Source organism: Corvus brachyrhynchos, unplaced genomic scaffold, assembly GCF_000691975.1.
Source record: "Corvus brachyrhynchos isolate BGI_N302 unplaced genomic scaffold, ASM69197v1 scaffold317, whole genome shotgun sequence".
Lineage (NCBI taxonomy): Eukaryota > Metazoa > Chordata > Aves > Passeriformes > Corvidae > Corvus > Corvus brachyrhynchos.
This window is the reverse complement of record NW_008239295.1, coordinates 1505008-1520525: the sequence shown is the minus strand read 5'-3', so window position 1 is coordinate 1520525 and position 15518 is coordinate 1505008. Positions and strand designations below refer to the sequence as shown.

At 41.4% G+C, this 15518-nt stretch overlaps 1 protein-coding gene across 1 annotated transcript in view; it reads left to right on the top strand.

Annotated features, from left to right (window-relative positions):
• The window catches only part of PARVB (parvin beta), a 35282-nt gene extending 20747 nt beyond the window's left edge, over positions 1-14535 (top strand). The window contains exons 8-13 of the mRNA XM_008638549.2: positions 1501-1520; positions 3482-3543; positions 4754-4822; positions 5749-5850; positions 8014-8086; positions 12550-14535. Of these exons, the coding sequence (XP_008636771.2) occupies positions 1501-1520; positions 3482-3543; positions 4754-4822; positions 5749-5850; positions 8014-8086; positions 12550-12626 (403 nt within the window). The 3' untranslated portion in view covers positions 12627-14535. The remainder of the gene's footprint in view (positions 1-1500; positions 1521-3481; positions 3544-4753; positions 4823-5748; positions 5851-8013; positions 8087-12549) is intronic.
• Positions 14536-15518: the final 983 nt, after the last annotated feature.

Here is a 15518-nt window from a genome sequence, read left to right as displayed (position 1 = left end):
TATATGGAAATGACTTGGTCTCTGGAAGTATGCTACAAGGGAGAAGTGTCCTCTGGACACTTAGAAGTCTTGTGTCTTAGAAGTTTTTAACTGAAAGTGACTTTTGTGAGCCTTTTTTTTCCCCCCTGCCTACAGGACATAGCTATATATATCTGCTTTCTGCTTAGTACTGTTTTCTCTATCAAGTGAAGCGCTAATATGTAGATATTTTGGGGAAGAATTAGTTTGACAAAAGGCAATTCTTCAACATACCTCTCAAAACTGAAGTGATACAGTTAAAACTGTAAGGGGAGAAAAGCTCAGCAAAAATAAATAAATAAACCTCTTCCCTCTCCAGTTTTTGCACCAGATTACTTTGCTTTATATTTTTACAGCCCTTTTTATAAGGGGAAGGCTAGACAATGCATTTGGGTTTCAGCTGAAAGCTGAGATTTTCCTTCACATGGCCTGAAGGCAGCTCTTCTAAGAGGGGCTTACATGAGCCGTCCCTCAGTTTATCAGTGTATTGGCTCCCTGTAGAGTTGGCTCAGCTTCCCGTGGCTTTGAAGATAAATGAAGCACCATGTGGTGCTTAGTGGGGAACATCTTTCAGATGGAAGCACTCAGAAATGAGATCATAACGTCTCTGTGTGGACATTAAAGGTCTTGTAGTGGTTTTTGTAGGATCAGAGCTCTGGCTCAGGTTTGTAGGCCAAAATTCCTCCCCTCTCTCCTATGCCCTTGAACAATGCAGTGAGCTTGTGCTCTCGTCCAGATGTGGTTTGCAAGATGTAATCTGCAGGCTGGGGCTTGGACATTTTTTAGCAGGGAAGATGTTTGCAGATTTGCATGTGTGTTTATACACATATTTTATGGAGCTGTTTAATATTACACAATATTAAGAGGTTATGCTGTTTAATGTGTTGCATATCCGGGAACACGTACACCTATGGAAAATGCAGTGATGAGCAGAATCCCACATTCACTGAATACTTTCAAATTCCTCTGTGCAAATCAGGGCCTGATTCTCAGCTGATAAAAACGTGCATATGTCTGATGATGTCACTGGCTATGTATGTATTATGTGGCAGTTTTATTTACATAATATTCACATATAATGTATGTTTTCTTCAGAGAAAACAGGCTAAAGTGAAATAGATGGCTTTGCTTCTTGTAAGATGTTCAGTTTAGATTATATTTGTGGGAAATGCACACACAAGCACATTTAGTCATTCACCCTTCATCATAAAAAGTATGGAAAACAAGTCATAATTATGCATAAAATGTAATTAAGCATTTTCATTAATTGCAAGTGGATTTCCCTGACATGACTGGTGCTTTGCTGGAGACATTCCTGCAGCACGTTGGGTCTGGTCTGTGATGTGCTCAGCCCCCTGAGTTTGCACAAGTGGTTGGCCCTCTGGATATTTCAGGAAAGGCTCTTGTTAGGGCCGTACTCTTGTCTTCCAAAACTGATTATTCATGGACTAACTTCATGTCTTTGAATGCTCTGACTTGCAGGATGATGATGGGAAGATTTGGTAAGTAACAAACTTGACTCTGAATTTTTTATTTATTTTTTGATTTATATGTGTCAGGCACAGAAATCTGGTCACTTTTTCTTTCAGCAGATCAAAACAATGGGGTTGAGCAATTCCATGAGGTTGGAATGTATTGCAGGGGAGCAGGTTTTGTTACTCCATGCAGATGTGGAGTGTAATGGGTAGGACCATTCTTGAGCTCTTTAGATTGGTCTGTGTTGTTTTGGTTAATTTGTAAGTAATGAATAGTAACCCTCCACAGGATGGACATGGAGGGGCTGGAGCATGTCCAGAGAAGGGAACTGAGCTGGGGAAGGGACTGGAGCAGCAGGAGGGGCTGAGGGAGCTGGGAAAGGGGCTCAGCCTGGAGCAAAGGAGGCTCAGGGGGGACCTTCTGGCTCTGCACAACTCCCTGACAGGAGGGGGCAGCCAGGAGGGGTCAGGTTCTGCTCCTACAGAACAAGAGCAAACAGACTCAAGCTGTGTTGGGGAGATGAGGCTGCATATTAGGGAAAACTAGGGAAAGGGTTATCAGGGCAGTGGCGGAGTCCCCATCCCTGGAGGGTTTTAAAGCCATGTGGATGTGGCAGCAGCACCAAAAGCGATCAGTTTTATTTAGAAGACCAGGGTTAGTGCTGGCCTTGGGAGTGCTGGGGGAATGGTTGGACTTGGTGATCTCAGAGATCTTTTCCAGCCTGAACAGTTCTATGATTCCAGAGCTGAAATGCTGCACAGGGCAATGTTTCCTAGGACTGTTTCTTGGTGGCTTTCAAGTAAAAATCTTTGTGATCCCCAGAAATGAGAGTTAAACCTCCCTTATATTATGACTGTTTAGTTCATACATGAAAACTGCTGAAGCAAAGGGCTGTGGCACAAGGTCCAAAGCTCTGTTTATCTGCCCACCTTCAGCAAACAGTCAGCCCTATCTAATTCCTTTGCATGGAGAATCTTATCTCCTCTGTATTTGCTAGACTTTAGAGTTTAGGCCTTATCAAATGTATGTCTGGTCTTCTAAACAAAACTGATAGCTTTGGGTGTTGCTGCCAAGAGATTTTCCTTTCTGCATTTATTTTTTTTTTAGTGGCATTAAGTCATTTCTCATTTTAAAGATGTGTGCCCCTGTAAAGGATGGGGAAAAAAAGTAATTTACTTCCTTTATTTGCCCATTATAATATGTGAACACTATGATTTCTTCTCTTGCAGCATACCTACATTAAATAATTATAAGGCACTTGGAAAATAAGTAATGTCAGGGAGCTATAGGGGCTAAATAATAAATCTTCAGATACCAACGGAATTTATAATTATAATAATAATTGTTTGTTTTATTAATTACAATAATAAATGTTTGTTTATTTAACAGTAGGAAACTATTAAAATGTGTTCTGTAAATAAAAAATATTTTATCATGGAAAAAACTATGTTGAAAACAGATTGGATTAGATATTGATAGACAGTGCTTTGAAGGCAGAAACATAATTTAAATCTTTTTATTGTCTGTAGGCTTTGCTCTCCATACACTGCTGAATCAGAATTGTCTTGAGTTAGTTCCAAGCTTTACTGATGCCAGGGGTGCTACCAATAATTTTAAATTAACCAAGTTAATATCTGAATTTGATGCTGAGTGTGGATGCAACCATAGCTATTTAAGTTACAATGGGGTATAAGCAGAATTTGTGTTTCATTTTAATTTTTCTTTCACCCACATATTTTGTGTATCAATTTTGAATGGCAGAAAAGGGAAATCAGTGAATATGTTTATTTTCAGGTACCTCTAAAATTCCCGTGGCAGTTTGCTCTGGCATGTAGCCAGACACCAAAATAAGGTGCTGGCTTTTAGCTTGGGTCTCTGTTATGTGACTTTCTGAGGAAAAAAACCATTAAGCTTTGGGCAGGTAACCTGCTTCCTGCACTTGGCTGTTGGAGGTGTTTTGATTTTAATTTTTTTTCCCCCAAACCAGAGCGCGATGCCTTTGACACGCTTTTTGATCACGCGCCAGACAAACTCAGCGTAGTCAAAAAGGTAAAAAGCAAAATTCTAGCTTTATTTTCCACATTGCATTTTTTTCCTGTGCTTTTGGAAAGATACTCAGAAACACCCAGCAAATAACAGAAGAGGAATCTGAAGTAGTGAAAAGGGTGTTTTATCCCCAAGGATCACTGTTCCAAAGCCAGGTGATGTTTTCCACAGTACCCTAAAATGTGATTCACCCATAAAGAAGTTTGCTGAATATAGAGCTTTTACAGAAGAGCTGCTTTTATCCAGGGCTCTTCTGCTCAGCACTTATTCTTGTGTTCCCTTGGTTTGTCCTTAAGGCTGAGCATCATTGCACAACGTGTCCATCCAGACATATTTTTGACATGGCTCTTTGTGTTAGAGCAGAGGGGTAATGTAGCTGTTTATCTCTCTCTGCCAGCTCTTGCTGCTTTGGGGGAATATGTGAGAGACTCCATGTAGTTCCATCAGATAGTTCCAGCCTGGCTGTTAAGCTGCTTCTTAGGAGAGTAGTATGTGAAGATCACTGCTGTAAATTGTCCCTTCCCCTTCTATGAAATAGACAATGTGTGCATTTAAAATAATGCTTTGAAGTCTTGGGAAGATTTTTATCTTTCCAGTCTGAAATGTCTTTTAGGAAAGTGTTTTTAAGTGGATAAAGAACTAACTTGACTCTTTCCACACAATGAAAGTGGTAACACGCAGCTCTGTGTCCCTTCTGGCAGTGGTGTAAGTGGGCTGACAGATCTCTGTGCTTCAATCCATTAGCACAGATCTGGTTTGTAGTGGCAGGATCTTGCATCTGGAATAGAAATCCCAGACCTGGGCTACATCCTGACTGTAATCTGTGTGCTGGCTGCACACATCCCTCCAGGAAGAGTTGTGTGGACAACACCGTGCTGTTGATACCTTCTTCAAGCATCTGAAAAAATTAGTGGGGACAGTGGATGCACCTACTGCTCCCTTCATCTTCGGGCACCAATGTCATCACAGCCTTTTCCCAGGACACTAAAGTTTGCTTCATGTGCTAGGAAAGCTGCATGTAACAGCACCATCTGCTGAGTTCTGGCATCTGGTGCAACAAAAACATCAGTTCTGTCTACTTAGCTGTGCAAAAGCAGGCACCACACATCATATTATGTTTTTAAAAATGTCTTTAATGGTTAGGTTAACACTTTCACATTGACACTGAGTGTAGTGTCTCACATCGCTGTTTCTGCTGGTTTTTTTTCAATAGTCTCTGATCACCTTTGTGAACAAACACTTGAATAAACTGAATTTGGAAGTAACAGAGTTGGAAACCCAGGTAGGAGGCTTTGTCATCTTGTATGTAATCTGTGTAAATTGCAAATTTTCAGATGTGGGCTTGGCTAAGCAGAAGCAGATCTTCTTTCCAGAGTTTACTGAGCTGTGAGAGATGGTTATCTTATTGTCTCAGCAAAAAAATAACTACAGCATCCAGAGAATTATACCAGGAGTATGGGTAATTCATTTGAGCCTGGATTAGTATAATACCAGTCATTCATTCACTGCTATTTTACTGCTTTGCTGAAATAAATGGGTGACTGGATCTGATTTGTCACAAGAAATTGTTGCTTCATGCCTTAGAGATACCCAAGAATTTATTTTCTAGAGGATATCACATGTGCCATATCAGGATCTCAAGTGAGAAGTCTTAGAACTGCGTAACATTATCCCCCTTAGCCAGTCAGTAGCCATCTGGTCTGATAGGAACACTGAATAGGATGGCTGAAAATGTGTAGGATTTTATTTAATATTTGCTGAAACCATAAACAATTTATTTTGACATGGGGGAAGAAAAATCTTTTATGAAATTCAACTCCCTACGTGTGACAGGGGAGACCTATTTTCAGATTTTGATTAGATTTTGATTAAGGGCAGATTCGAATGTCTAACATGCATGATTTAAGAGAGATTGTGATTGAAATGACCAGGTTACTGTAATTGTCGGGCTGGGGGTGTATATAATGTGCAAACATGATTCCCAGGAAGTTTGGGGTTTTTTCTAACTACTGTAGTGAAGTTGGCAAGGTTCCTCAAGCAATTAAATGAACATGAGGGAAGCAAGAACAGACTCCTGAACCATCTCACACTTTTCATGCTAGCAAAAAAATAAATCAAAGTATGTAATTTGGGCCAGGCATTCTTTGTTCTCCTTGTTTATGAATGCTGATGTACAAACAGATGCTTTCTCCTCGTATTTCTCTTTAGTTTGCAGATGGTGTTTACTTGGTTTTGCTCATGGGTCTCCTTGAAGACTATTTTGTTCCACTTCACAACTTCTACTTAACACCTGAAAGTTTTGATCAAAAGGTGGGTAGAAACTCCAGGTTATGTTCTTTCTGCATTATTATCACATGATATTTTTTCCAATTGTTGCATCCTTTCTCCTTGTGCCAGGTGAAACAGCACCTGGGGTAGTCTCTTCAGGAGCTGTAGCAAAGAGGCACTGGCTGTGGCACTCGATGGTTAAAACCACTAAAAATTGTTTGTGAAATAAATGGGTAAATTCCCCATAGTTGAGGAAGAAAGGTATTCTGTTACTGACATCAAACAACACATGAAGTTCATGAATATCCAGGATGAATAAACAGAATAATGAGTGCTCTGTACTGTACAGTACTTTGCATAATCAAAGTAATTTTTAGATCGTAGTACTGCCTGAAGTGTTTGTGTGTGTAGGTCTCTTGCTCTCAACCCCACACTTGCTCCATTGTCCTATGTCCCTCCTTGTGTTAATGATGAGAAAAGTGTTTAGGCTGTGTTTTTATGTCATCACCAAAAGTTTGCCTCTGTCTGCAGTTGTTCCCAGACCTGCACGTGCATCTGTGTGTATTTGGTCTTTATCAGAATGCCCTGAGCCTCAACCTGCTGCACTCCTGCATGTACCCCCTGCTTTTTATTCTGCCAGGTTCTGCTGTGCAGAGGACAAGTTTTGTGGTGGCTGAGCTGCAGCAGGAGAGGGGCTAGGTCAGGAGTGGAAACACTGGCTAAAGTTAAAAGATAGAATGTTTTGTAAGGTGAGCACTGTTTAAAATGCAGTTTTCATAATGGCTTCCACACAGATTGTTGTGTCAGCCCCTCAGCAAAGGTACATCTCTGGGAGGGATGGTTATCTACTACACCTGACATCCTTTATAGCTTTCTCTTGCTGCTTTATCCCATTATCTTGAATTTTTGCCCTTGTAGAAATGCAGGGTGCTGAGCTGCAGCTAGCATCTGTTTGGTTACAATTTGATTATTAATGGTTGGAATTCATAAAGATTACCCAGTATTCCTGAAATCATGTTGTGGTTTTGTGTGGAGACTTTGCCTTGAGGAATGAGAATTTGTAAATTGAAGAAGAAGAGGAAAGCTCTGTGTTTTGGGGGGAAAAAAATACCACGTTGAAAGTGATTGGTTTTGTCACAATGAATGAGGAGGAACTGCAGCAGGTAAAAGAGATTAATAAACTCCTGAGTAATAAGCTAGGTATCTCCAGAACTGTCATGTGCAGTAACAAAACTGCACAGAATTCATAATGCTGATTACCTTGCCTAAATTTCAGTGAGTGTGGACAAGAAATCGGCTATGCAGATCTCTTTAAATCATAATTTTTGCTCCTCAGAGGAGAGATTAAATGAAGACACCTACTTTCACTTTTTCTTTTTGTCCATTTTCTTTCCTCTGAATTTATGCTCCTGTGTGGTCTGTGGGGGCTTATTCAGAAGCTCTTTATGTACAGTTGTGTGTAGCTTGTTTTGCAGGTTCTTTGCACAGCCTGCCCAGGAACTGCCCCCACCAAGCACTTTATAAAGCATTTACTTCATTAGACAAACTCAATTTGATTTTTGTCTCTATTTTCAAGTAGAGGAAGCCAGAGCACCATGAGAATAAGAGATTAGCACAAAGCAAGCAGCCTGGATCCTTCATGATAGGATGTTGATGTTGCTTGCTGCGCAGCTGATAATGACACAGAAAAGACTAATGTTGTTTGAAAATAATTCTGTGTGGTGTCCTCATTTCCTCTTTCTTACTTGCCCAGGTGTATTTGTCATCTCTGCTTGTTTCTGTTACGTTCCTTGTTGCCTGGATGGCAGTGATGTCTTGTTGTTGAACTTGGGGACAGGCAAGAGATAAAAAATGCAGCTCTGTTTTAATTGTTACTGGGAGCTCTCTGGCCTCTGCTGTAGAGGCTGAGACTGGGGTTTAATGGGGTTTCTTGGTCCCTGTGGGACCCAATCCCATTTTTACACTTGAATATCTGGAAGTCTTTTATTACTTTGTATCAAAAAGTGAGTATTTGCCCTATTATGATACAGGCTTTCATTTCTTAGTGGCTCGTATTTACTTTCTGCCATGCTTAAACATGTAAATGTTTAATATTGATTTAAATAGAATTATCAAGTACGCAGAGAATAAAGCGTCTAAAAAATTTGATTGAAGGTTTTTGTTGCCTATACAACTCAGATATTCTAAACACTTTACCTCTTTCAGGTGCATAATGTTTCTTTTGCTTTTGAGCTGATGCAAGATGGAGGCCTGAAGAAGCCAAAAGCTCGCCCTGAAGGTATGGATGTGCCACGTGGCTTTGAACTGTGTATAAAGTCATCAAAGTGCAATTCCATTTGAAGTAGCAATAGTACCACAAAGTGGAGCTGTGAATGGGCCCCTTGACAGTTTTCCAAAGGATTCACTGTCTGTGCCTGGGGTATATCCTACCCGTGCTTCTTGTCTGGAGCAGATTCACTGAGGTGTCCAGGTGGAGCTTTAGTGAGTCATTCAGGAGCTGTTCAGTGCTACATTATAAATTCAGCTGGTGCTTTCAATACCAATCCAAGCAGAAAGCTTTTCGTGGTCTAATTCTTGTAATTCTTACAGCTGGTGCTAGTCTGGACTCCTGTGATCAGATTTCAGTGACAGATAACTGGAAGGCTTCAGGGATTTTTTTTTAGGAGAATCAGTAGCAAATTACCTTGATTTATGTGGATGCGGGCGTCAGAACTAAAAAGTGTAAAAACTTGAAATTTCCCTTTAAAGTCTCTGAACTTTAATTATTGATGAGGTCTGCATTGTTCCTTACACTAGGGATAAAAAGAGGAATTAAAACTTTATGACTGCTAAATGAGCAATTTTTATTCCTGGTGTTACAGACTATGTATGTGTTAAAAGCTTCTGCACAACAAAGGAAAATGAGGAGCCTCCAAGTAATGTTTGGCCTGACCTAAAATGAGACAAAGTGGTGATAGTAAATAGATTATAACCAGCTCCCCTGTTTGTTAGAGGGGGAGAAAAGGCTAAAGATAGTATTAAATGGCTTATATATCCTGTCAGTACTGTTGTTGTAAACTGGGGGATGACAAGTGCTCCTGAAGAATGCTGAAAATACTGAAAAGAATGATGAAAACAAGAAGAGGTTACCTTTCCAGAAGGCTTTCTTACACTTACGCTATCATGAATGGTAAAACACTACAGCAGATCTTTCGTTTGCTTGTGTAGATTCAATAAACAGCAAAACATACTTTTAAGTGTTTTACTGATTGAAAATGTAATAATTAATTAATTTGGCTGGAGAGCAAATTACCTTGTATGGCTTTCCTTTTTTGCTTTTTGGTGCTGCAGGATATACAATTTCTTGTGTGTTTTCCTTCCTCGTCCCTATGTGTGGCCATTCCCGGCAGCAGTTCCCAGCTGTTGGAGTGAGTGTGCTCATGTGGTGTCTGTGTGGCTGGAACTACCTGCAAAACTGGCTGTGGCTCTTAAAAAACTGCTCCCTTGGAGAGGACAGTCACATCTTGGGAATGGCTTGTCACTGTAGTGTCGTTTTAAGATCTTGGCAGTCATGTAATACATGTTTCACAGAACAGTAATTCATTGTGACAGAGAATCTGAAGCTCTGCAAAAAAATTCTGTGTATAGTTGTGCTCTGTTAATGCCATACTCTGATCCATTGTTTGTTCATCAATAGGCTGGGAAACCTGTCATGTGAATCCACAGCATGAACTGGGTAGTAAATGCCTCTTGAATTAGAATCATAGAATTGTTAAGGTTGGAAAAGACCTCTAAGATCATTGAGTTCAACCATTAACCCAGCACCATCGTGTTCACCACTAAGCCACATCCCCAAGTGCCACATCTACACAGCTTTTAAACTCCTCCAGGGATGGGGACTGCACCACTTCCCATGGCAGCCTGTTTTGATGCTTGACAACCCTTTTGCTGAAGAAATTTTCCCAGTACCCAATCTAAACCTCCCCTGGTACAGCTTGAGGCCATTTCTTTTCCTCCTGTCCCTTGTTCCCTGGGAGCAGAGCCTGATCCCCCCTGGCTGCCCCCTCCTGTCAGGGAGTTGTGCAGAGCCACAAGGTCCCCCCTGAGCCTCCTTTGCTCCAGGCTGAGCCCCTTTCCCAGCTCCCTCAGCCCCTCCTGCTGCTCCAGCCCCTTCCCCAGCTCCTTTCCCTTCTCTGGATGTGCTCCACCCCCTCAATGTCTTTTTTGACATGAGGTTCCCAAAACTACCCCCAGGATTTGAGGTGGTGGGCCTGGCTGTCCAACCAGTTTAATTAGTTGCAGGATTTAAGGAAAAATGTTGTCTAGAGCAAAACATAATTTTTATCCCTATAGCCTGTGCTTTCTGCAGTGCTTGCAAGAAGGACCTCTTGTTAAGTCTTGTAGCGTGTCTGTGTACAGGTGTAAACAAAAATAGGACCATACAGGTCATCTCCTCCTCTCTTGTTCTTCCAGCCAAATTCAGTAGATTGGGCCAGCAGCAGAACTTGGTGCTGAGTCATTGCAGCAGAACTACGTTGTGGTGTATTAATTTGGTGTATCTTCTAATGAGGTTGTTTTGGAGTGTGAAAGTTTGAAATTAATGGATTATTTTAAACTACTTTTAGAGTGTATGTCCACTTTCAGTTAGCATTTTATTAGCTGTTGTTGATAATGTTATGGCTGTGCATGTTTTATCTTATGATAAGAAACAGGAGGCTGAGAATATGCTTATTCTTGGAAATGCCTGTTAGACACTGATCAATAAGGAACACTGCAATTGCCCACACAGGGAGGATGCATTTCACACTCTGTACTCTTTAATGCAGCAGTCAAAGACATAACAAGGTCTGGAACTTAGGAAAATGGCAAATGGGAATTACAGTATAAATTTTGCAGCAGTGGTTATTAACCATTGGTCTGCATTGTCAAGGAATGGAGGTGAAATTTCCACCACTGGAAGATGTGAAAACAAAAAGAAAATTAAGAAAACATGCAGTGTTAAGATTGTGTTTTAATTGTAAGCTCAATGCAGGCTTTTCAAGGTAAAGTCTGTTGTACATCAGATCAGACCTTGTGGCCACAGTAGTTTCTTCTGGCCCAAAATTTACTTGTCATCGCACCACTGAATAAAGAAGCTGGGTCCATTATTTATTTTTGTGATGGGGCAGAGTCTGAACCTTGCAAGACTTGACCACTTTGGGCCGTGTCAGCTGAGAGGGAGTTTACAGTGGCCCAGGGAAGGGACCCATCCTGCCTTCAGTGAGAAACTGGAAATGGATGGCATGAGACAGAGAGAGTCAGTTGGGAGGAGTGGGGCAAATACATGCTGTGGATCTCTGACCCCTAGAGAGCTGACTGGGCCAGCTTTCTTGGCCTTTTCATAGTGCCAGCGCTGTGAGTTTATTTGTTTAGCAAACAGAAGTGACTGCCAGCATCGGTGGGACAAATCTCTTGATGGTGGTCTCATCCCCCGGTATTTGCCTTGGTTTCCCAGCTTTAGAAATGCATGGCCCTTGCAAAGTGTGGTTTCCCGTGGCTAACTTTACATTTTAAATCCATCTCTGAGGAAACTCTCTTGTTACACAGGAACCAGTGCTGATTCTGGCTGTTGACTTACTGAAAATTCTGTGGTAGTAAGCAACTTTCCATGATACCTGGAAAAATCAGAAGCCTGCTTTGTATTTAGTTATCCATATAGGACATTTCTTTTTCCAGGGTGTATGACTTCACAGCAATTAGGATCTTTCTTTGGGGCAGGAGAAGATTCTTCTGCAAATGCAAATTGAAAATCATAAATGAAATATGTAAAATAATACAGGAAAAAAGGGGTAGAAAGAATGTTTGAAAGATCACTGGATGTACCAGATGAAGTGTGGGGGTTAGAGTGGTATCCACTGTGGGGTGGGAGGGGAGGGGTGGAGAGGTCCTGGCAATGATTCTTCAAAGCAGGCAGTAGGGGTTTCCCTTGCACCTCACCTTAATTGCACTTGATCTGTTAACAGTTTGCTGTCTTCCTAGGAATTTTGATGATTTTTTGTCTGTTCTTCCTTACTTCTGTTTCCATATATTATTGTTCACTGTATATTTTTTACTTCTTCCTCCTCATTTCTTACATGATATATCCAAGCTTTCTTTCTACCTCTTCAGCTTTCTCTGTGCTGTGCCTCCCCCAAGAATCCCTGCATTCTTGGCATTTTATTATAGTATAGGTGGAGAGGTGCTAACAGGAAAGCTTTTTCTTGAGAGCTGTTCCAGACCTGTTCCCTGGCCTGGCATGATAAGGAGGGATATTAAATAATCAAAAGCTTGGAGTCTGCTAAGGATTCAGGCTTTGTTAGTTCATGGACTGTATCATTGCACTGCTGTGGTTCAGTACCTCATGAGGTGTGTGACTGCTTGTTCACTCCTTCCATGGCCAGGAAAGTCATCAGGAGTATTTCCCAAAGCCTTTATCCCAGGTCTCTGGCAGAAGCAGAGATTGATTTCTCTGCTGATCTCTACTGATTTCTCTGTAGCCAATTTTAGCTGAGGGGGAATTACTTTCCCCAGAGAGAAGTTAGCTGTGATTGATAGTAAAGCTGTTTCGAAGTGCATCATGCAGGGCATTTAAAAGGCTTGTCTTTGGGAGATCAGAACTCTGTGGATTTTTTTTTTTTTTATTCCTGATTCCAGTAGCTCAGAGATGTGGGGACTTCTGTTCCTGTCAGGACAAACAAGGGGAAAACAAAATGCAAAATAAGGATTTCTCCTTTTCTTCCACAGATGTTGTCAACTTGGACCTGAAGTCTACCCTCAGGGTTCTGTACAACCTTTTCACGAAGTACAAGAACGTTGAGTGATGCTGGAAGCTGCTGAGGTCTCTTCATCCTTCAACCTCCTCCGACAGAAGTTACAATAAACACGCCCTCTGCATGCTCCCATTGTGCCTTATGCTATGTACTTCATGCATTCTTCCTACAGTTGATGTGTTCTCTCTGTAGCTGTTTGTAAGACAATCCCACTAAAAATGATGCATGTGTATTCTCTAGGTCACTTGAAAACGTGTAGGTATTTCACACTTTTACCAGATGGATCAGTTGTTTGCTATAATCCACAAATGTTCTTTTGAGGAAGGAAATACACCACTAACTACTTTATAAGCAGGGAAAACATGAGACCTTCCCTTTGTGTCTCGAGCCTCTTTGCTTCTGCAGAAGACTTTCTTTTGCATACTCCTTGGTTGCAACTGGCATTTAATGGTTTTCCAGCCTTAAGTGTTAACAATAGAAAATCAGCATTGGAATTTGTTTAGAAGCTGAGCCTTTTCTATTAAATAAGATTTTGTGTGTTCTGTTGGGTGGGTTGGGCTGAGGGGAATTACAGGCTCTGTCTGAAGCTAATGGCAAAAGCTTCAGTTTTTGTGTTCACCTCATTCTGCTCAGTGTTACTTCCATTCAGTGTTTACACAGAGTAAGTCTTGCAATGGGATGACCAACTAATCTTTTGATGTCTAGTTTTTATTTAATCTCTTATCTAGAAGAAATTTGGTTGCTAGGGCCACTGTCACCCGTTAAGCAGGCAGCTTCAGTCAGGTTGGTCAGGAGCTGATCACATAGGCACAGGTTGGATTAGTGCATTTCCCCCAGTCCTTCTGAAACTAATGGGGGAATGATGAGTTTGGTCTCATGTGTGGAACTGCTCCTGCCTGCTGATGTGGGTGGTGCAGCGCTGCGTGCTGGGGGCTGTGCTGGAACAGGAGCCATCTGAGTGGATTTTTGAGGAGAGCTTTGTGGAGGAAATGGGACTGGCATTTCCGGAGTAAATGATTTGTGGAATATGCGTTCAATATCACACTTTTCCTTCGAGCACAGAGAGGAGAGATTTGATTGCTGCTTTTATGTTCACAGCAGCAACTTCTATTTTATGGGCAGCCATTCCTTTGGGTGAAACACTAAGCAGAGTGCCCTGAAGAAGAGCAGGTAGAATTGCTCTGCTCCATGGGCTCCCTTGAGTCCTGTTGTAAGTCAGCATCTTCTTTCCCTCAAAATAGCTTTTTTCTTACACCAAACATTATTTGCCTTTGAGTGCAGGTTCAAGAGGAAACATGCTATTTGAATGGTATAATTTTACAAATGGGATGTTTCTCCTTCCCTTCTCAAACATTTGTTTCATCTCAAAGGGAGAGAAATGAGCTTCTGCTTATTTAGTTTGTATTTTTGGATTCTGAGTTCCAGTATTTGGATTACTTGGGTCACCTCCCCTCACACCTCTAAAAAAAAAGATGGAAGGAAGTTGCCTTTTCTTTGCATGAAAAATTCAGATCTCCTCTGCTCTGCAAGGCTCTCTGGGGAATCTTTGCTTGCCTGTACTTTAGGAAGGAGCTAACCTCTCACTGTTTATACTGAACCTGGAACAAGTGGATGTGAAGTTCAGATGAGGCCGCTGAACTCCACCACAGCACCAATAGAAGAGACTTGCACAGATGCTAAAGCCTGGTGGGACAGCTCTCCTGGCAGGTGAATGAAACTGGTCTAACTTTTGTGCTGAGAAATAAAGGTATCATGAAACTGGAAGGTCATTGAACTGAAAGGTCTCTCAAACTTTTAGTTTAATGCAGGGTTATTTGCAGGAAGCAAGTCTGTTAAAGAGTTGTCATTCACCCCCCTCCCTTCAGGTGACGAGGAAGTGCCAGCTCTCTTTATATTCTCTGAGTGGCTGGGAAAGACCTCCTGAGAGTCTAGTTTTTGAAATTGCAAGCAGTATTAATATCAAAATCAATCAGAAGATAAAACGAAGAGATTGGTGAGGGTGATTTGGCCTTGGAAGGGGGAATGGCTGTTTCTGAGCTGGGATCCTACAGCTGGCATCTTCAGGGCACATGAGCAGGTTATGACAGGTTATAAAAGAGTGTCTGTATTGTTGAATTATGTGTTTCTGGTCCCCTTGCTACAACCATGGGTCTCCTTTAGCATTCCTTCTGTTAATATCCCTGTCATATCCCTTCTGTTAATATCCTCCTTTAGCATTCCTTCTGTTAATATCCCTGTCAGGGGGGGCTGCTGCCTGGGTCAGGCTGGGGGTGGGTGTCACAGCCTGTTCTGTTGTGGTCTTGTTTGGTGGTAGATGTTGCACAGGGAAAATACTTTTTTCATTCCTTGGCTCCTGGCTGTCTAGCCAGCTCACTGTTCTGTAGACACTGTCTTTATTGTTAATCAGAGTTGTGAGCAGGGCAGATTGAACTGAAGTGTAGCTTCATCCCAATCAGCCCAGTTTCTAGGAGGAGCCATGTAGGTAAAGCTTCTCTGAATGCCTGCTTTTGTCATGCCTTTCGGTGACACATGCACCATAATTCTTTGCCTCTCAGAAAGCTGAGTCAGTGTTAAAAATGTTATTCATGATGTCTTTGTGTTACTGGGGTTTTATGTATGGGTACCAGTCTGAATCCTGTTGAAGTTCATCTGGAATGCTGAAGGCTGTGCAGCTTTAAAGCTCCTGCATTTGTAAGTGCTTAATGAATGTCTGTCTTTTCCAGTCCATACAACTTGACTTTTAGATGCATCAGAAGAAACTCAGATAGTCCTCAGCTGCATTCTCTTTTTCAAGATGAAAAACCGACAGTGGCAGATTTTTTAAAATAATTTTAAAACTTTTAGGATTTCTTACCCCTCTTCCCCATGCCCCCAGTGCTTTCAGTATCAATGTATTTTTTAAGTCTTTTCTACTGTTTTTAACAGTGTTTACTCTGGATTTCT